The sequence below is a fragment of the Salvia splendens genome, chromosome 18 (assembly GCF_004379255.2).
Source record: "Salvia splendens isolate huo1 chromosome 18, SspV2, whole genome shotgun sequence".
NCBI lineage: Eukaryota > Viridiplantae > Streptophyta > Magnoliopsida > Lamiales > Lamiaceae > Salvia > Salvia splendens.
Genome location: NC_056049.1, coordinates 8,687,030 through 8,708,567, shown reverse-complemented (window position 1 = coordinate 8,708,567; position 21,538 = coordinate 8,687,030). Strand labels below are relative to the sequence as shown.

Genomic DNA, 21,538 nt, shown 5'->3' with positions numbered 1-21,538 from the left:
TTGTTATTTGGATAAATGCATGTGATTAAACTATTCCATCACCGATGTCACTAGCTAGAGTGATGGGCTTATTGAACAAGTTGACAATAATTTTGTAATAGTTGGCAAAATATTAATGAATACTCACTCGACAAACCGCCTCAGTTTGAGTGGAAGATAACTAAGAATAGAAGGTTGAAAGGATATATTACTCCCTATTTATATGGTCTTCTTGATTTATAATTCATCATGCAAATAATGTACTTTCACGTGCTTGGAGTTTTTTTGGGATTAATAATAATTCACCGTTTATTTTTGTGGTTTCAGATGGAGATTAAGTTGTGCTTTTATCGTCAAAATTTTTAATTTAATTTTAAAGTAATATCTAAATGTTTACATCTTGTTTCGACATTACAAATGAAGTCTACAAAACTAGCTTTATTAAAAGAATTAAAATAATCTCTTTGTTTGGATTTACGATGAACAAATCGGGTAAAAAATGTGGAAAAGTTCGAATTTCATCTCCTATATACTCCAGTTAACTCTCATATGTTTATCGGGATACTTTATCATATACGTAAAATTAGAAGTAGATAAGTCGGCAAAATACTGGTTAATCGTAAATGATCAAGTTAGCCTAGCTAGTTAAACTACATATATGTATCTGCACGTCTTAATTAATTGAAATCAGCACATAATTTGATAAGCACGTGAAACGTCTTAATTAATTGAAATTAACAGATACTTTGATAAGTACGTGAATTATTAATTAAGTACTCCTCCCTTCGTCCCGTTGAAGATGGTCATATTCTTGAATGAGGCGAGATTTTAGGTAGAGTTGTTGAATGTATTAAAATAGAGTGATAAAAGTAATTGAATACTTTAATAAAAGGTATATTGATCCCTAATATCATGAAACTTTCAAAAAGTTGGTTTTTTCCCACGAACTTTCAACTTAGAAAATAAAATCATGAATTTTTACCTGGGGTTGTTATTTCCCACTAGCGAAAAAATTTCGGCAAATAATATCATGATACAATTTTTTTTTCGTAATTTCTCGACAACAACTTCGAGAGCTTCAAGTTCTTCAGTCTTTGAGGCTAGTTTTTCTTGAAGCACACCCTCCAAAATTATTCTTCAATCCATTAATATAGCCAGAATTTGTAGGCTCGTAGGAAATAACAAACCCGGGTAAAGTTCGTGATTTTATTTGTCAAATTAAAAGTTCGTGGGATAAACCCAACTTTTTAAAAGTTCCATGATAGTAAAGGCAATGATATCCCTTAATAAAAAGGTTAAAGAGAAATGTTTTTTTTTCCGAAAAAGGAAAGTGGATATAACAGAGTGAGTATATATTAAGAGTGTCCACAATAGGGAGTCGCGGCCACCGCCCGATGACACGGCTGGGCCGTGGCTCCCTATAGGGGTGGAAACGTTGGGGTGCGGTCGGGGGTGGATATGGGCGGGCCGACTAGTCGGCCTGGACACAACACATGGAGGGGCGCCGCGGCCCTGCCCACAGCGCCGGCGGCCACGGCTTTGGAAAACTTTTTTAAATATTTTTTTGAATTTTCGATTTTTTATGATAAAAAAATGTGATTTGCGATAAAATAATGTGATTTGTGGTAACAATTGAAAAAATAATGTGATTTGTGACTGTGGTTTGTCCATTATTAGCTAGGTTGGACAAGTTTTTTTGTGGCTGTGAACAAAAATTTGTGGCTTGGCGAAAATATTGTGGACAACTCTAATGTGGTGGAGTTATTTACATAAATTTTTATTTATGTGAATATGTGAAAACAATTACATTGAACCAATTGTGTTCGAATGGATTAATTACTGCATTGACTGAATAGAACTTTCACTACATCCAGATTCGAACGAAATTTGCACTCACCCAGCAAAAAAAACGCTTCCACCATAAATATTCACAATCGAGTAACCGAAAATAGTTTTGAGTTCTCTCGATAAAGAAGGTTTTGTTTAACCATGCATTTCAGTGGCAAATACCAAAAAGATCATATTTTTATTCGATTTGAATTTGAAGACATTCATAATAATGATGATCTCACTTCTTAATTCTTAGCAAACAGATAGGCTAAAATTTTTCCTCCTAAAAAATTGATCGAAATTTTTTCGAAAATCCAAAAATTTACTTCAACTTGATGTGTATGCAATTAGGCCAAAATCAATGTAATTTTTCGACAATTAACCTAGGTTAATTAATTTTACTCTATGCTTATATATACAGCATTTATTACGACAGTGCATGAACAAAGGATTTAATGAATTACATGTATAAAAGCAAGACGTTTGAACAACTTAGGACCTAGATTATAACTACTTCACATATAAATTATCCATATTTTATTTAAAAAAAAAATTAACAATATACTAATAAACCCAATGACTGCATATTTCCTTGGTGAGTAGGTGAACTTCGAAACTTTTCTAACAAGGGATTGACTATTGAAATGAAAAACCACCAACTATAAAATTACCAAACCAGTTGATTAGTTTCATTAAATTAATGTTCTAGAATCATTAGAAATATTATACGGTTGCTTGTAGTAACCGGATGGATTATAGTGGAAACATTGACGTGGGCTAATGTGTTGAGTTAGTTCTTAAAAGGTAATCTAATTTTCCAAGTGTTGTGGACAAAATAAATTCAAGGTTGATTGAAAGTCAAAGACATTTCTTGTCAAACCAAAATGTAAACTAAATACATGTATATTACTTGCTTATATGCTATAAAAGTGTAAGATCATTTGTGTTCAAGTTTTCTCTATTTCCCCTTATGGGGATGGTCTAGCGCTAGTAGTTGAGTGATAATTTTGAAGCTAAATTTTTGTAATTTGAATCACACTAGCTAGTAATAATACCATGTTTTGTCATGTGTCTAATTTGCAGGCTATTTGTGATGATTAAAATATTAATTTTAAATACTTTATTAGGCATTGTAACGTGTAACTTAGTATTTTGTGTTTGGTTAGTTTATATTATAATTGAAGTCAAATTGAAGAGAATTATAATTAAACTTCTTTTAAGTATTTTGTATTTTTAATTACCGCAGAGCAACGATGAAATCACATCCTAATTTTATAGAGCTGTCCGTGAAATTAGAGCTCATGTTCATAAATATTTCGTTCTTGTTAATCTAAGGGTCATTAGAAATAAATTTGCAATATTCTCAAGTAAAATTGACTTAATTAATACTCCCTCCGTCTCATTATAAATGAGATGTATTTCTTTTCAGGCCATCCCACTATAAGTGAAACATTTCCTTTTTTTGGCAAAAAAGAAAACAATACTCCCTCCGTCCCGGGCTACTCGCCCCTTTCCTTTTCGGCATGGAGATTAAGGAATGAGTGTATAGGAAAGTAAAAAATGACGGCTGTAGGTGAATTTTTTTACTAAAAATGGAAAGAGTGCAAGTAACTTGGGACGCCCAAAAAGGAAATAAGTGCGAGTAGTGCGGGACGGAGGGAGTACTATATATCTTTTAGAGCTTTATCTTCTCTCCTACTTTTTTATTTACTTTTTTCAATCTTAAAAACATGTGCCCAAAAAATGTATCACGTGCAAATGGGACGGAGGGAGTAAGAGCATCCGCAGCGGTGACACCACGCCGTCCGTCCATCCGTGCCAGCGGCGCGGCACACCGCTGCTCGCCGCTGCGCTCTTGCCACTGGCGCGGAGCTGGTCAATGCATCGAGCACGTCCGTGCCAGCCAGCAGCACACGTGTCAACGCCTGATTGGCCAAAGGCAATGCCGTTGGAATTCCTTTTTTTAAAAAAATCGGATTTTAATTAAAAAATTTGATTAAAAATAAAAATAAAAATCTCACTTCCCAAAAATTTATATCCGTTTTCTCCCCACTTTTAATTTATTTTTCAATTTTTTTCCCCAAAAATTCACATTTTCATCTATAAATACCCCCACTTCCACACAAAAAATTTCACACCACACTACACAATTCTCATTTAAATTCTCTCATTTCCATTCTTACAATTCTCAATCTTTCTTTCACTCTTACAACAAAAAAATGACCGGCTCCGGCGATCACCCCTACGACTCCCGCGGTTGGAACCACGAATGGTTCGGCTCGCAACCATTTCCTAGTTTGAAAATGGAATTTTCGGCCCCTCCTCAAACCCAAAGTTCGCAAGCTCCGGGTGGCTATCGGCCTTACCCGGTGGACGACCAAGGTGCCCCCGATGGGCAATACGGGTGGGCACCCGAACCACCCGTACCTAGAGCGGGAGGGAGCGGGAGCTCTCAAACTCCTCATCTTCCTATTCGTGGTATCCGCACCCCGTACACTCCGGGGGAGATGGATCAATTATTCAAAGTGTTTTTGTCTATCTTCGAAGATCCGGAGATTGACACGAACCAATCCGAGGACCATTTTTGGTGGCGCGTCTGTCGCCGGTACAGTCAAAACCGGCCAGCTGGAACAATCGAGCGCAACGAGAGTATGGTGCGCAATGCCATATACAGAGCCAACGAAGAAATCCAAAAGTTCCAGGGGTATTACCTCCAGGAAGAGCGGTCGGCGGGGAGCGGCAGAAGCGAGGTCGACATCATCAGTGCCGCGTTGGCGACCTACCAATCCCAACACTACAAACCGTTCAAGTACCTCAATGTTTGGCAGGAGGTGCGTGTGCATCCGAAGTGTAGGGGAGACGTATCATCCTCCTCTAGCTCCTCCAATAAAAGGTCGAGGTCGGTATCCCTTTCCGACGCCGGCTCCGATGAGGTGTCCACCCAGCTCGCCGGAGCTAACTTGGGTATCCCCGACGCTGGCCCGAGTAGTTCCTAACGCCGGCTGCAAGGAAGGAAGAAATCGACGGCCAACCGCCGTCGCGCCGCGACTCCATCCATCCCCTATCCCGCTCCCGCTCCCTTTGTGCCACCTCAACCCCCCACCAACTCGTCGTGGGGGGTTTTGGCCCAACTCAATTTGGCCGATAGGTCAACTATGACCCCCGAGCACGATCGCATGTGGCAATGATACGGGGTCTCCAAAGAACATTGGGGGTACAGCCGGATGAATAGTCTTCCACGAGGTATTTTTAGCCTTTAATTATGTAATTTTTATTTTTAGGAGTTTAATTATGTAATTTTTATTTTTAGGAGTTTAATTATGTAATTTTTATTTTTTAGGAGTTTAATTATGTAATTTTTAATTTTTAGGATTTTAATTATGTAATTTTTAATTTTTAGAATTTTAATTATGTAATTTTTATATTTTTTATAATTTATAATAGTATTCCGGGAATTTTAATGCATTTTAATATTGTGGAAATGTTTTTATTTAAATTGAATAATAGAATGATAGGACCCTTGAGCTTGTCCTTGCGGAAGAGCACGGATGTGGGTGTTGTGCTCTTGCCTAAGGACATGGAGTAAAAGTGGGTTTGGGCCCACATCCATACTCGTTGGCAAGCGCACGGACGGGGATGCTCTAAGTGACATCCTTGAGATTTCCTAGCCCTGTTTGGGCAATTAATTACTAAAATTGATTCATTAATTCTCTGTGTGTGTTTAGGTTAATTTTGGATAGATGTAATCAAATGCAAACTCTAAATATTGTACAGATTCTAAACTATGATCTGGACTGTTAGAAAATGTCAACAGATGACAAAATAATAGCAACAAAAAATGTCAACACAGTGTCAATGGTTAGACGTCACCAAACTGAACCGAACCGGCTGAACCGGCCCGGAACCGGAACCGTCGGCGGCGGTTCGAACCGTGACCGGAACCGCCGGTTCCACCGGGCCGGTTCAGGTTTCAATTCTAGGCGAACCGTAACCGGCGGTTCTGAACCGCCGGTTTCGCAACCGCCAACTTTTCTGGCCTATTTCCGACCTAACCATAGGCTTGTCAGAAACCGGTCAGCAACCGCCGGTTTTTGTCAGAAAACCGTTGACGAAACCGGCGGTTTCCAACGAAAAACCAGCGGTTTACGCGTGAAACCGGCAGTTCCGGTGGTTTCAAAATTTGAAATTTTTTTTAAATTTAATCATAATTTTCCCCTATAAATACCCCCCTCCTCTTCATTTCTACTCACCACATTCTTGTGTTAATAAGAATTTTCACCAACGATGTATTTGTCATATTTTAAACTTATGTGTACAAGATGCTTTGTCTTTATGGTAAAGACATATTCAACCTATTACTACAGCTGTATCCTTGATTCACTGCAAGCCTCAAATTGGCAAGGCGTGGAAGAAGTATTGTCACTCGAAGAAAATAAGGTACACAACTTTTACTTTAGATGTGTCTACTAGATGGAACTCTACATATGATATGTTGCATTCTACATTAGAGCATATAGAATATTTGGTTGATTTTTATAGAACTTACCTTGTTCATGATTTATATCTAACATCTTCTTGTTGGGATCAAAGCATGAGCTTATTTAAATTATTCAAAGGTTTTCGAAATGCCACTGTTGAGTTATCGGGTGTGTATTATTGCACATCCGTTCATGTTTTAGAACATTGCATGATCATATCACTTGGTTTTAAAACTGCAATGAAAAATTCCACACACAATCTTGAGCTAATGTGTGTTTTATATTACATGGTTGAAAAATGGCTCAAGTATTTCAACGAGATCCCAACTGTTTTTTTGCTTGCCAAAGTTTTGGATCCAAAGTGGAAACTAGTTGGTACTTTCAAAATTTTAGAATTTTATTACAACAATTTGGCTTCTATTGATCTTGAACCACTCCGAGCTTTGCAAACTGACGAGGACGACGACAACTACATAAACTTAGCCCAAACATTCCAAATAAACCTCCCCCACCTCCCAAGCCTCCAAAGAAGTTTTGAGTTCGACTTGCGGGCTCTCTTTCACGATTACGAAGCCAAATACAACACTACCCACCAAGTGAGACCTAGACCCCCCGTCAAACACATAACTTTGGCTTCTTCCAAGTTGATGACCCCGACGCCCAATCCCAATTGGCGAACCTATACGGCTTCAGCAGCGGAGGAAGGACGGCAAATTCGACAAGTGACTTAGATTTATATTTTGACTCACACTTTTCATTCAATGAGGAAGAATGAGGTCCCGTTCCCTAACAAATCGACGTCCTAGATTGGTGGGGATCACACGAGAAAGATTTTCCCATCCTTGCATCAATGGCCAAGGAAATCTTTTCGGTTCCGGCTTCCACTGTCGCCGTCGAGTCCGCCTTTAGTGTTGGAGGCAACGTCTTGGACGACAGAAGAAGTAGACTCACCGGGCAAAATATGGAAGCCACCATGTTACTTGATGATTGGTGCTCCGCCGAAATTAGAGACCAAGAACCGGATTGGGACAATCAAGTCGTACAACCCGACCAAGACTACTTCCCCGACGAAGAAGAGTAGGCGCCAATTCCTCCGATCAAGCCAAATAGGTAAGCAAGGTAAGAGAACTACGTGGACTTTGATTCCAAAATGCAATTGAGCATTGAGGATACGTAGGCATCTCAACTTAAATTTTAAATTTAAGTTGAGCTCGAGTCCTTTTCCTTTATTTTTTTTCTCCCCTTTATTTCGAATATGTAATTTGTAAATTGTAATCAAGACTTTAAGTCTTTTGTAATTTATAATTTTTAAGTTGTAATTTGTAAATTTCAAGTTGTAATTTATAATTTTAAAGTTGTAATTTGTAAATTTTAAGTTGTAATTTGTAATTTTATAGTTGTAATTTGCAATTTTAAAGTTGTAATTTGTAATTTTGAAGTTGTAATTTGTATCAATAAAATTGCATTTGAACATCGCTTTATTCTAATTTTATTTATGCAAATATATTTACATATTTTACTTGAATTACAAATTTACAAAATTACAATGTAAAAAAAAAAATGAACCGCCGAACCGGACGAACCGGCCCGGAACCGGATATGCACCGCCGGTTCCGGCGGTTCACGGTTCAGGAACCGGAACCGCCGAACCTTGGCCGGGCCGGTTCAGGTTCACGCCTTTCTTGAACCAGAACCGGCGGTTCCGAACCGTGAACCGCCGGTTCCCGAACCGTGGTGACGTCTATCAATGGTTGATGTTGTGTTGAAACTGTGTTGATATTTTTTTGTTGTTGTTATTTTGTCATCCGTTGACAATTTCTAACAATTCAAATTACAGTTTAGAGTTTGTACAATATTTAAAGTTTGAATTATATGACATTCCTAATTTTGGAAAAAGAAAAGATGCAACATAAACGGCTGTAATTAACTATCGAATTTATTTTTATATTATTAGCTCATATAAAATTAATTGTTTAACTCGCCCACGATATAACTATCTGTGTGATAATTCGTGTTAAAAATTAGGATTATTCGTATAAGAATCAATAGAATCTAGAGACTCAGTCGCCACCTAATCACTCTTGTGGCCGATGCAATAAAACTTTGTTTAGCAATTGTAAAATCCTTTTCTTTCCTTTTTTCTTTTCTTCATTTCTCTTTTGTTTAAACTATGACAGAATTGAGCCTCTTTTATCTTTCTATTTTTCTACTTTTCCCCTATCTCTTTTGCCTATCCACTTCTGCATTTTTCTCTTAATTGTTCGTTATGATCATTTTCATTTCGCTTTCGTAATACACATTATATCATACTCCCCTTTATCATAATAGATGGCATATTTGAAAATGGCACTAAATTTTTGGAGATATTATTTTATGTGTTAGATGGAAAAAGAAAATAATATATTTATATTAATGGGTAAGTTTTTCCAGAAAAAGGAAATGTGACATTATTAAGAATGTGCCACTCAATACTTAAAAGACCTTATAAGAGGGAGGAATATTCATACTTATATAGATGAGCTTCACCAAGTTGATGCGAGACAATATTTAAGAGTTTTAACAGACATCTTTTATGAACAAACTAAAAAAGGAAAGTGTGACATTTATTATGAGACAGATGGAGTAATATTTACATGAGGTTCCTCTTTGAGAAAGTTCCAAATCCAAGGATCTGACTGCGTCCCTTTACAGAATGAGCCGACGACTCATAGCAATGGCTAGGTCAGGGCAACCTGTTGTCCAGTGCTGTAAGGTCAAGGAAGTTGAAACTATCCAAAAACTGGTCAATGTGTATTAATTTAGATCTAGAACGTTCTAAATGCCCACAACTTTAAAAACTAATGAACAAGCCATATAAGTTACTCCCTCCATCCGTGAATAGGAGTTCCGTTTTTCCATTTTGGTCCGTCCACGAATAGGAGTCTCATTTCATATTTATCATAAATGGTAATAAGGTCTCACCTTCAACTAACTCATTCCACTCACATTTCATTTAAAACTAATACTCACTCCGTCCCAAGATAAGTGAAGCTTTTCTTTTGGGCACGGGATTTAAGGAATTGATATTTAAATAGTTAAAGTGAAGAGAGTAAAGTATGAGAGAGAGAAAAGTAGAGGAGTGAAGAGAGAATAAGAGCATGCGCAGCGGTGGCGTCCGTCGCCACCGCCGTCCGCGCCGCTGGCACGGACGCCATCCGCCGTCGCTGCGCTCGCGCCGCTGGCACGGCGCTGCTCGATGTATCGAGCACGTCCGTGCCAGCGGACGCACACGTGGCGCGCTCCCATTCGTCAACGGCATAGCCGTTGTGTTTAAACATTTTTTATTTTTATTTTTTAAAAATCGGTATTTAATTATAAATAATGCTAAAAAATAAAAAAAAATATTTTCCAAATCCCAAAAATATGGCCGTTTTTCCCGTTTTTTCTGAATTTTTTGATTTTTTTGATATTTATTTATTTTCCCAAAATCATCTATAAATACACACATTCATCACTCATTTATCACATCAATTCACCTCTCATTCATCTCTCATTCATAATTCTTATACAAACTATCAACACATTCAACATTCACTCAAAACATCAAATGGATTTCACTCATCTCATGGCGGAAGCAGAGCGCGAAGAACAAGAATACTACGAACAACATCGTGCCGCTTACGAAGCATATGTCGTGGCGAATACCCCCGCTCATCCTCCTCAACGCACTAGATCAAATCGCCGCTACATCCATCGTGACCGGGAGGGAGCCCACGAAAGGCTCGTTGCCGACTACTTTGCCGACCATCCGCGGTTTCCGGCAGATTACTTCAGGCGCCGTTTTCGCATGTCAAAGCGCTTGTTCATGCGAATTGTCAACACATTGTCCGCACGTGTTGAATACTTTCAAACAGGTGTAGATGCAGCCGGCCGGCAAAGTATCACGGCGTTGCAGAAGTGTACGTGTGCCATCCGACAACTCGCTACTGGGCAAACGGCCGACATCTTCGACGAGTATTTGCATATCGGTGAGTCCACTGGAATCCTTTGTTTAAAGAATTTTTGCGAGGGCGTTCGTTCTGCTTTTGGGGATGAATTCCTTCGGGCACCCACCACCGATGATTGCCAACGGTTGCTTCGTCTTCACGAATCAGTCCATGGCTTTCCCGGAATGCTTGGCAGCATTGACTGCATGCATTGGAGGTGGAAGAATTGCCCGACTGCTTGGAGGGGGCAACACTTAAGCGGTCACAAAGGCGGCGGCCCAACACTTATCCTTGAGGCGGTCGCCGACTATCGCCTATGGATTTGGCATGCATATTTCGGCGTTGCCGGATCCAACAACGACTTGAACGTGCTCTATTCTTCACCACTCTTCAATGATGTGATGAATGGTGTAGCACCGGCGATCGACTTCACCATCAACGGAAATACATACCGCATGGGTTACTATCTCGCCGATGGTATCTACCCAAGGTGGTCGACGTTCGTGACGACGCTCCACAACCCGCACGACCCGAGACGGGTTCTTTTTGCGCAGCGTCAAGAGTCAGCGCGGAAGGACGTCGAAAGAGCCTTCGGGGTCCTTCAAGCTCGATTCAACATTGTGAAGGCCCCGGCTCGGCTGTGGTACGTGAATAATATCGCCGACATCATGTTCACGTGTATTATATTACACAACATGATTATAGCCGACGAAGGGCCGAGGGCGGTTAGCTTCTACGACGAGGACGAAGCCGGAAGCTCAACAGCGAGGTCTCCCCCACGCCGAGGCGAGCATACGACGGTTGGCCAGAGGATCGAGACAAGACACACAATGCGCGATACTCGAATCCACAATCAACTACAAGAAGACCTAATCAACCACATGTGGGCGAAATTCGGCAACGAGTAGTGGTTTTTTTTAATTTTTAGGATTTTAATTATGTAATTTTTAATTTTTAGGAGTTTAATTATGTAATTTTTCATTTTTAGGATTTTAATTATGTAATGTTTAATTTTATTTGTCATTTGTAATATTTATTGTGGTTTTTAAATGAATTTTAATATTATGGAAATGTTATTGTTTAATTGAATTTTAAATTAATTGTGCTCGTCCTTGCGGAAGAGCACAGTTGTGGGTGTTGTGCTCTTGTCAGAGAGCAGGCATGAATAGTACCGCCCGGGCCCACAACCGTGCCGCTGGCAAGAGCACGGTTGTGGATGCTCTAAAGTAGGTGGAGAATAAAGTAAGAGAGAGAATTTTTTGCTAAAAAGAGAAATGACTCTCTTATAGTGGGACATCCCAAAAAAGGAATACGAGTTGTTTATCTTGGGACAGAGAGAGTATATACAAGTGGAGCCCCTATTCCACTAACTTTTTTCCACCCACTTTTCTAAATATTTCTTAAACCCCGTTCCACCAAGGGATGATACTCCTAATGGCGGATTGAGAGAGTAAATAACATTAAAATTGAAGAGATTATAATAAACGGTGATCAGATTTTTAAATCTAGTCCTCCTTGCTCAAAATAAGTCAACCATTTCAAATTTTCAGTAATTTATCTTTTATCAGGCATACTAGTTCTTTATGTTTTTCTATACATAGAATCAATAATGGTTTTTGTAGTGAGCCTAACCACCGATCTATTGGATGGAGAATAAGCGTCTTACTAATTGAGTTACGATTAATCGTCTATTAGTTTCTTTATGTTGAGTGTCACTCTAATCCTCTTAAGTAGTATTTATTTCCAAACAATCACTATTAAAAGTGAAAATTGATTAGGAATATTGTGATATTAGGATTTAGGCCTATTGGTATCAGCCCACTGCTAAGCAATACAAAAGACAAGAATCTCGGCCTAGTAGGCCTTCATCGAATGATTGATGGGGCATTGAATCATTTCTCACCTACGAAGAATTAGTATTGAGAAAAATGCTACAAACCATTTCATTCACGCAGAATTACATACTGCCTCCAATTTTTATTTTTTTTAAATAACAACTATTTCCATTTTGAGTCGTTCTTTAAAAATAGAAATTTTAGCATTTTTTTATTTTAGGACATAGACCTCACAATCCACTAACTCTACTTTCACTACTTTTTCTCTTCCTCTCTCTTACTTTACCAATTTTTCTCACTTACTTTACCAATTGTGCATTAAAACCCGTGCCATTTCAAATGTTTCTATTTTTTGAATACGAAAGGAGTATACAATAATACTACTACAATCACTAATTTCAAAACCATACGACCTCAAAACCAATTTCAAAATAATCAAAATCATACAACCTCAAAACCAATTTTTTTCCAACATTGAAACAGAATTATTTAAAAAAGACTTGGAGGAGTAATAATTAAATAGAGGAATGATATGCTACATACCTTATGTGGGCTCCTTATGTGAGCACCACTCTCGTTTAATGCACGTGTAGCATTGTTCGTTTCGATTTATATATTTAGTTTAGTTCCAAGACATTAAAAAATATTATTGCAATTTTTAATTTCATAAAATTCATAAAAATCAAAGCTCGATTTGTTATTTTATTAATTTATTTGAAAATATAGAGAAAACGAGCAAATCGGGTTTGATTTTTATGAATTTTACGAAATTAAAAATTGCAATAACATTTTTTAATATATTTGAATCAAATTAAATATATAGATCGAAACGAACAATGCTAAACGTGTTGTAAACGAGTGGTGCTCACATAAGGTATGTAGCATATAAGGTATGTAGCATATGGCAATATCATGGCTTCTGTATAATTTAACTGAGAACAGAAAATATTTCATTCCAATTGAACCAAAGCAAACGAAACACATAAAATGTGGTATATATGACTCATCTTTTCAAACGATTTTTCACTTCCAACTTGGGCTATATTCTGCGCCAACAAAACAATACATGAACCAAACATGGCCGAAATGTGCAATACAACGAAGACAAAGGCGGATAAACGCGACACCGTAAAAACACGAATGCACATAACTCGTTCGTATAAGTTTTACCTTATCGTCCCCCAGAGAGCTCAATGGCATTCTGGTTGTAGATTGAATCCTCCCCCCAGTCAAACCTTCTCTGCAGCCTCTCGTGCTCTTGCCTCCTCGTGACCTCCACGTGCTGCCACTCCTCCCATCTCTCAGCAAGCCCTTCCCCTTCCAGCATACGGACGACTTCTGACATTGCTGGCCGGTCTTCCGGTGAGCCTTGAGTGCACAGCAGCGCCACCTGGATCATCATCTCGACTTCTTCAATGTTGTAGTTTCTACTCAGGTTCTGATCCACAATGGCATCCAGTCGTTTCTCCCGTTGCAGTTTCTTGACCTTCGAAAAGATTGAGAGTTGACTATCAGTAACACATCTTATTTGGAAACGAAGAAACATCACACGTTGACAACTTGACTTACATGGTCGAGCAGTAAGACATCATCTTCTTCTTCCAAGCGGGAGAAATCTATAGCTCGTTGACCCGTGACGATCTCTAGAAGAAGGATGCCGTATCCGAATACGTCAGTCTTCTCCGATGATTTTCCGGTGGACAGGTATTCAGGAGCTATGTGGCCCATCGTCCCGCGAACCTGTGTCGTTACATTGGTTTTCCTCACATCTACGAGCTTTGCCAGCCCGAAGTCACCAACAACGGCCTCAAAATGTTCGTCCAGCAAAACATTTGCAGCTTTTACGTCCCGGTGGATGATTTTCGGATTGCAATGCTCGTGCAAGTACTCTAGCCCACGCGCTGTGCCCAGCGCCACCCTCTTTCTGCTCGGCCAGTCCAAAACGGGATCCCCGGGTTTAAGCTCTTTTAAATATCCGAAAAAAACATCAGCTTTGGAAACACAAATCGAGCGACGTATACCAAAAAACATCAAACAAACGGAAAGAGCACAAAAACTATTGTACATCCAAATGTATGGTGCTTCGACCCCGATTATGGTTAACCAATTTAAATTAAGGTTTATCAATCCCCAATTAGGACTTGTTAATCCCTACTTAGGGTTTATTAATCAGAATTAGGATTCAATGGGTGTGCCCCGTAGAGTAATACCTCGAAGACGAGAGGCAACACTCAAGTTTTGCATAAAAGGGTAAACCAGCAGGCGCTCAGTTGGCGTTGTGCAGAAGCCAATGAGTCGGAGAAGATTTCTGTGAACGGCCACACTGATCATTTCGACTTCGCGCTGGAATGCCGTATCCCCACCGGGACTCTCAAAATCAGTTAACCGTTTGACAGCAACCTTGGTGTTATCAGGAAGGACGCCTTTGTAAACTTTTCCAAAACCACCCTGTCCCAGCACGTTTTTCTCGCTGAAACTGTCCGTAGCAATCTGCAACTCTCTCCACGCAAATCTCTTCAGTTGGCCGAACTCAATTCTCCGATCAACTTCACCTGTGCACGAGAATTACAAAATTTGAGCGGCCATAGGGACAGTAACATTCATTAAATCCACCATAACCGGAACCAACCTGCAACGTCAACAAAAACTTCGCGTCTGTAGCCTTTATGCCTACCCTTCCACAAGAATAAAAGCAGTAAACCTCCGAGAACAATAATAGCAACAAGGGCAGCAACGATCCCGATTATCATGCCAGTCTTTGATTTACTTGAACGGCCTGTAAATATGGAATGAACAACTTACTACCGAAGACAAGACACCCTTTTAGAAATTTGAACAACTCTAAGTACAGACACAACAAAAAATGTTCTCCACGGTCATACAATGCATACATACCTCCATTTTCGGAGGCACAACTATGGGGAAAATTGATACCACAGTTTAATTGATTGCCTGTAAAACTGAAATAAGTAACTTACGCTTAAATCAATGGAAATAATGCTGATAAATTAAATAATACACATAAGTAAATGAGCAACGACCCTTACTTATACTTGGAGATCCTGAATAACGGCTCTGGGATTTTACCACTCAGACTGTTAGAAGCAAGTTGTCTGCAAAATGAAACTTCATCAATCCATGTAAATACAATTCAATGAAGTCACGAACACCATATTATGTTACCCCAAAAATACACCAACAGCAAATTCGCTTACAGATTAACCAAGTTTGAAAGACTTGAAAGTGATTCGGGAACTGGTCCAGAGAGATTGTTTTGATTTAAAATCCTGTCAAGCAAATGAACGTGTCTTGCAATCGACACAATAAAAGGAAGAAGAAAAGACAAAGAGAAAAACCCTTAATGCTTGCTTACAAAAATGTGAGCCTCCTGAGATTGCCTAGGGAAGACGGTATTTCTCCAGTCAAGTTATTATTTTCGAGATCCAACATTGTCAAGCTCGACAAATTTCCCAACTCTTCAGGTATCATACCAGTTATGCCGTTTCCTTGTAACTGGCTGCAAAGAGTACACAACCATATAAATACATTTTCTCTTGTCACATTAGAAAATCAATCAATGATAAAGCTTTGTTCGAAACATACAGTGTATTCAGTGCCTTCAAATTCCCAATTTGAGGTGATAAGGTTCCAGTAAATCCCATATTAGACAATGTCCTGTCAAAATGTGATCATGTGAGATTGTAACCAAAATGAAATACACAAAGTCCAATTGGAAAATATTCATCATTTAATAAGTAAATTAAACTCAAAACAACAAAGTTTTGGGATAAGCAGGTATCATACACTGTCGTCACATTGTTAGTACTGTCGCATATAACTTTGGACCATGTACACGGGTTAACTTGATTCTGATTCCAATCGATAAGCTGATTGCTTGAAGCTTTGAGTGAAGTCCTCAAAGCAAACAATGCATCTCCTGAAGAATCCCCCAAAAAAATAATAATGTTAACCCTTCTTTTAACAGTGGCAAGCTAAATCGTAGGAAAAATGTCTACCGTTTGATAGAGAGAATACTAAAAGAGAATAAAGTTGTTATTATGAACTTTAACGAATCCAACTAAGAAACGACGGAAAAAAGATAGTACAAGTATTTAACCTACAACTACATGATATAAAAAAAATAGAGGGAAAAAGTCACAACCATTTCATAATATACGATTGCAAGTTTTAAGATGGTCAAAACACAAAGCATTAACAAGAAACTTCGAAACAATTCCCATGGTGCCACTTCATACGAAGCATTAACAAACATATTCGAAACAGCTTTCAGAACATTCACGTACAGGAAAATGTAAAAGCAAGTATTCAGTATATTGCAGCCTATTTAGCATTACCAACCACTATAATGCAGTTTCAATTTGTCGACAGCATTATTTTGTCAATCGAAGAACATTCTAAAGTAAGAACTACAAAGTATCAAACTTCATGAATGTAAAAAATTCCTACCAGATTTCTAAACCAACTTTGACCTATTCAAATTTACTTCTTGTCGCATTTCAAAAATCCAGACAAAGTCAAAACTTGTATCTTCTGATAAAAATAAAGCATACACGAGCCACGATTCAGACGATTCTAAACGAAAAAGAACACTACCTTGCGCATCAGGAGATACAAAAGCAGTTGAACATGCGAGCACCAGGACTGCAAAGAGCAGGACCATCTCCATATCACATCAATTCACGCGTATACAGCCAGTGAAACATAGTATAGCGTCTACTCTCTGTGGATGATCATCAAGAAAACGAGAACCCTATCAATATCCCATCAGCAAAGCCAACATCAGAACCTTTTGCTGACATGTGCGCGACTATATATGACAATGGTTAAGAAACAATCTGTACAAGTTAATAGCACAAAATACATGAACAAATAGGACATTATTTGTAACCAAGCAATAACCCAAAGTTCTTTCTGGACGAAATATAATCCGATAACAAATCCCATAAACAGAAGCTTAGTAATGTTAAAAAGCAGAAATCTCTGCTCAATTCTCCTCTTTTAGTAGCTCGGAATTTCAGTCCCCAATCCTGATCATAAGGCTAGATCTCTTGCATCTAACTGACTTTATCTATTTCACTTTAAGGACTGAATTCAGGCATTGTCAGTGTATTCGTCTATTCTAGTTCAATTCTTCCCACAAGAAAGCAAATCTCTTCAAATTCAAACAAAACAAACAATAAAAAAAATATAATAAAGAATTACAAACATTCAGTCTGCTGTATATAAACCACAAAAACACAAAATTGAACAACACCATCCGTGTTTCCCTCCAAATATTTCACATAATTAATAACCCAACCGTCCAACTGCTTCAGAAATAAATGAACAGATTTAGTAATTAAGTTTCCCTATGGAGCCAATCAATAAATTCAATAAAAAGATCAAATCTTTAAGACAAAGCTCATAAAATAATTGAAGGGCGTGAAACAAAAATCTCGAATTCCAAATCCAACAAAAAATCAAAGAAGAGTGTTGCATACATGTTCATAAATTAAACAACAATTTCGCCAATTAAAAAGGTAAGGATAGATTCAAGAAAAGTCACCTAAGTGAAGGACCAGAAACGGGTCTGATTTGGGATGGAAAGTAATGAAGTGTTGCGTACTTGTGTTTGGAGCAAATCTGAAGCAGAAAAAGGAAGTTTCTGAAAATGCTCTTTTGCTGTGATGGGTTTTTTTAACCAACTGTAAATGCGTGGTGTGTGTGAATGGTCAAAAGGTCTTTCCTTTCGTCTAGCTCGGCCCCTCCTCCTTCCACTTTTTTTTTTTTTTTTTTCACTCTATCTCTATGCAATTATTTTACAGAAAAGCACTACGACTCGCGTAAATCAAGAAACTATTAACTTGCTGGTTGACTGGCGGTGGCGGAGCGGGTCCTACTTGGCATGGAGCGGGTCCTACTTGGCATTTTCTTTTTTTTCCTGATTTTGAATTATTTTAAAAGAAATAAAATTACTACTACTACTTTCTTCAATTTTTCAAAGTAGAAATACTTTTCGTTCTTATCCATTTTCTGAAAATACAAACTTGCCAATTAAAAAACTTTTTTCTTTTTTAAGGTGAGGAATTTTTTTCATAGCTTTCTTATTTTATCAAATTTTATATTCAAACTCGTGTCAATTCAAACTTATAAAAGTAAAAACTTTTGAATTAAACAGATTTTAATACAAAACTAATAAAGTACTAACATTGAAGAAAAGAAAATGACAATAACTCAATAAGGGATTAAGAGATCCACATTATTAGTAAAGTAAATTTAATTTAATTATAGTAATATACTCCTTCTATCTCCTATGAATTGACATTATTTAATCTAACATGAATTTTAAGAAATATAGTGAAAAGTGAGTGGAAGAAGTTAATGGAACATGAGTTATACTTATGTATATATTAATTTATAAAATATGTGTAAAATAGTTAGTGGAATGTGTGGTTCATTATTAAAAGTAATACTATATATGTCCGTCATTAAATGTCCAATTTAGTTCTGTTATAAATATTGGATAGACCTCATATTTCACTAACTCATTACCCTCATATTTTATAAAAGAATGACCAAAAGTATGGGAAGAGGAGAAAGGTTGATTAAAAGGGAGAGAGAGGACAAGTGTAGCATTTTTAAGAATGTGGTAGACTCCATACCACTATCCTCGAAAATAGCATGTATAGAAGCAGAATATGTATGCTATGACAATTTATATGTTTACATTTCAACTTTATGTTTAGTCTCTGTTATACTGCTACTATATGATACTCTTTCCAAAATCAAATACGACTTTTATTCTTATATTCTTACCATTACTTGTATAGATAGCGCAACTTCAATCTCAATAAGTCTGGGTGGTGTAGTTGGTTATCACGCTAGTCTCACACACTAGAGGTCCCCGGTTCGAACCCGGGCTCAGACATTATTTTTGTTAACATCAAACTGATATTACCACATTTTATAAAAGAAATCTTTTAGCATATTAAAAGAGACCACAAAAGAATGAGACACAAAGTGACAAAAGACACACATATATTAATTCACTACACAATTACGATAATTAGAGGTAGATTTACATATACAACACTACTTTTTATTCCACACATAATTTAACTATCCCACACACCACAGACCACACTAATTAAAATAAAACAACATCAACTAACAATTTTTTGCACTTCCTTGGTAACCAAGAATATCATTCACCAACCTATCAAAATCATTATAAGACTCACCACCAACCCTCGTAGCCACTTCCGCTTTCCTCTTCCACTCCAAAGCATTCCCCTTCATAACCTTCCCCATCTCCCCTTCCATCACCTCCCTCACAACTTCCTCCACCCTCTCCCTCCTCACATCCTCATCCACCTCCACCCCCATCCCCCATTCCACGCACACGAACCGCCGGTTCGTGTGCTGCTCCGCAAAGAACGGCCAGCACACCATCGGCACCCCCGCCCCAATGCTCTCCAGAGTCGAGTTCCATCCACAGTGGCTCAAAAACACCCCCACGGACGGGTGCAGAAGCACCTCGTCCTGGGCGCACCACCCCGCGATCAAGCACCTCCCCTTCGTCTCCTCGACAAAACCCGCGGGCAACCGGGCCGACCCACCCATGGCGATGTCGGGTCGGGTTATCCAGAGAAACGGGTGCTTGCTGTTGGCCAATCCCCATGCGAATTCTTCTAGATGTTTCTCGGAGATTAATGTCACACTCCCGTAATTTACATACACCACGGAATTCTTTTCTTGTTTGTCTAGCCATTCTATGCATTTTCTATCTTCTTTCCATAGATTTGGCTTGAATGAGATTTGTTGGTTTTTGGAAATTTGATTGGAAAGCATGGAGAGAGGGCCGATGGTGTATGTTGGTGGAGATGTGGAGGAGATGGCTTCGAGGACTTGGTGTTCAAGTGAATTGAATGTGTTGAAGATGATTCCGGTTGCTTTTAGACAATTTTGAGCTTCGTCTCCTAAATAATTTAACAAGATATCATCCTTGTTTGTTGTTCGGATGAAGCTAGGGATGTCTCTGAGCTTTATGTTGGGCATGCCAGGAATCCAATCTACTTTTGTCTCTAGCAATCCCTTCTCCATGAACTTGTCATCTAGGCACAAAATAATTTGATTAGAATAATAGTAGTACTATATTTTTATAATGAAAAATGGTTAGTATGGTTGGAAATTGAAACAAAAAAACTACTATAATAATATTCCTTGTCGTGTAAAGAGAACAAAATCTCACTATATGAAACTTATAAGTCACTTCATCTGACCAATTGGTTTAGGATAATAGACCCAAATTTAACAGATCCAATAATATATATGAGCTTTAAATTTGAATTAGTTTGACAGCGGACTGGTCCAATCCTACAATAAAAATGAAATGAGACAGCTAATGAAGATTGAAGGGGTATAATTAACAATATCTCAAATCAACTACTCCTTCAATCACCGTTTGATTTTAAGACGAAACCATATATTTGTAAAAATGAATATACCTTGGAAGGGAACGATCCCTTGATTTCGGAGTTCCCGGTAAGAGAGGTAGCCCATGAAACCACAAGCGGAGGCCGTCCACAGCTGAAACACTGGAATCCCCAATTCGGCACCAGCCCTAATCGGGAAGCTCATTACTCCATCCGAAATTATACAACTAATCCCCGGCACCTCCGCCGCCGCCGCCAGCTTCCCCAGCACCCGCCGGAAAACGGGGAGGCAAGTCTTCCTGATCGAGTCACACAGCGCCGCCGGATCCTGGGTGGCGTCGCGGTCGGACGGCGGCAGCCCCTCCGGCATCGTCTCGAACCGCAGATTCTCGAAGCTCCGCATCCACTCCGCCCCTTTAGACCGGATCAACCGCCGGTGGTTGAACTCGGTGTTGACCACCGTGACGAAGAAGCCCTTCGCCTGTAAGAGCGAGGCCAGCTGCATCGCCGGAATGAGGTGGCCTTGCGCCGGAAACGGCACGAGAACGGCATGCGCACTGGTCATGCTGGATTATGGTAAGATTTAGAATTTGAGCGTTTCAGATATCTTTTATATAAGATTGTAGTTGAAAAGTATAGTAGTTGAATTTAAATTGGATTACTACTTATAATGAATGTAACGTGAGCATCATGAATTGTGGGATCAATTTTATTTGATGGTTTGGGATTCGCATGGAACTCGTGCATGTTTACTTGTTTGACTTTAAGTTCTATAGGACAAATAAATTAGGCTGCAATTGGTCAATTTTATTGAAAAGTCTGAAATAATATTATACTATTATGGATAATTTCTTGAGTAGGTAGAAACTTTGAAGGACTAAAAGTATTTAGTAGTAGATCATTTTAGTTTGGGTAGACCATGGATCTGAATTTTTTAATCTCTATTTCTATTACTTTTATTAAGTAATGTATGTTTTGCTAGTTTTTTAATTTAATATCTAATTTTTCTATTTATA

General features: G+C 38.4%; 2 protein-coding genes and 1 non-coding gene across 4 annotated transcripts; 1 reads left to right on the top strand and 2 right to left on the bottom strand.

Annotated features, from left to right (window-relative positions):
* Positions 1-13,014: 13,014 nt before the first annotated feature.
* LOC121777546 (probable LRR receptor-like serine/threonine-protein kinase At5g10290) lies at positions 13,015-17,861 on the bottom strand. Of its 2 annotated transcripts, none has more exons than XM_042174835.1 (12): positions 17,654-17,861; positions 16,702-16,858; positions 15,892-16,024; positions 15,691-15,762; positions 15,461-15,604; positions 15,303-15,374; positions 15,135-15,200; positions 14,983-15,047; positions 14,717-14,863; positions 14,298-14,639; positions 13,657-14,051; positions 13,015-13,573 (listed from the first exon to the last, which is right to left on the bottom strand). In XM_042174835.1, the coding sequence occupies exons 2-12, from the start codon at positions 16,772-16,774 to the stop codon at positions 13,259-13,261; spliced, it is 1,824 nt and encodes a 607-aa protein (XP_042030769.1). In that variant the 5' UTR covers positions 16,775-16,858; positions 17,654-17,861; the 3' UTR covers positions 13,015-13,258. The 2 variants fall into 2 exon arrangements, with proteins under 2 accessions (XP_042030769.1, XP_042030770.1); XM_042174836.1 differs by having other exon boundaries at positions 16,702-16,828.
* Positions 17,862-18,941: 1,080 nt separating this feature from the next.
* Positions 18,942-19,015, top strand: TRNAV-CAC. Its single transcript has one exon. It is a non-coding gene; the product is annotated as a tRNA-Val (tRNA).
* Positions 19,016-19,108: 93 nt separating this feature from the next.
* LOC121775957 (linamarin synthase 2-like) lies at positions 19,109-21,184 on the bottom strand. The gene is made up of 2 exons (XM_042173065.1): positions 20,595-21,184; positions 19,109-20,201 (listed from the first exon to the last, which is right to left on the bottom strand). Exons 1-2 carry the CDS (start codon positions 21,085-21,087, stop codon positions 19,255-19,257), a joined length of 1,440 nt encoding a protein of 479 aa, XP_042028999.1. The 5' UTR covers positions 21,088-21,184; the 3' UTR covers positions 19,109-19,254.
* Positions 21,185-21,538: the final 354 nt, after the last annotated feature.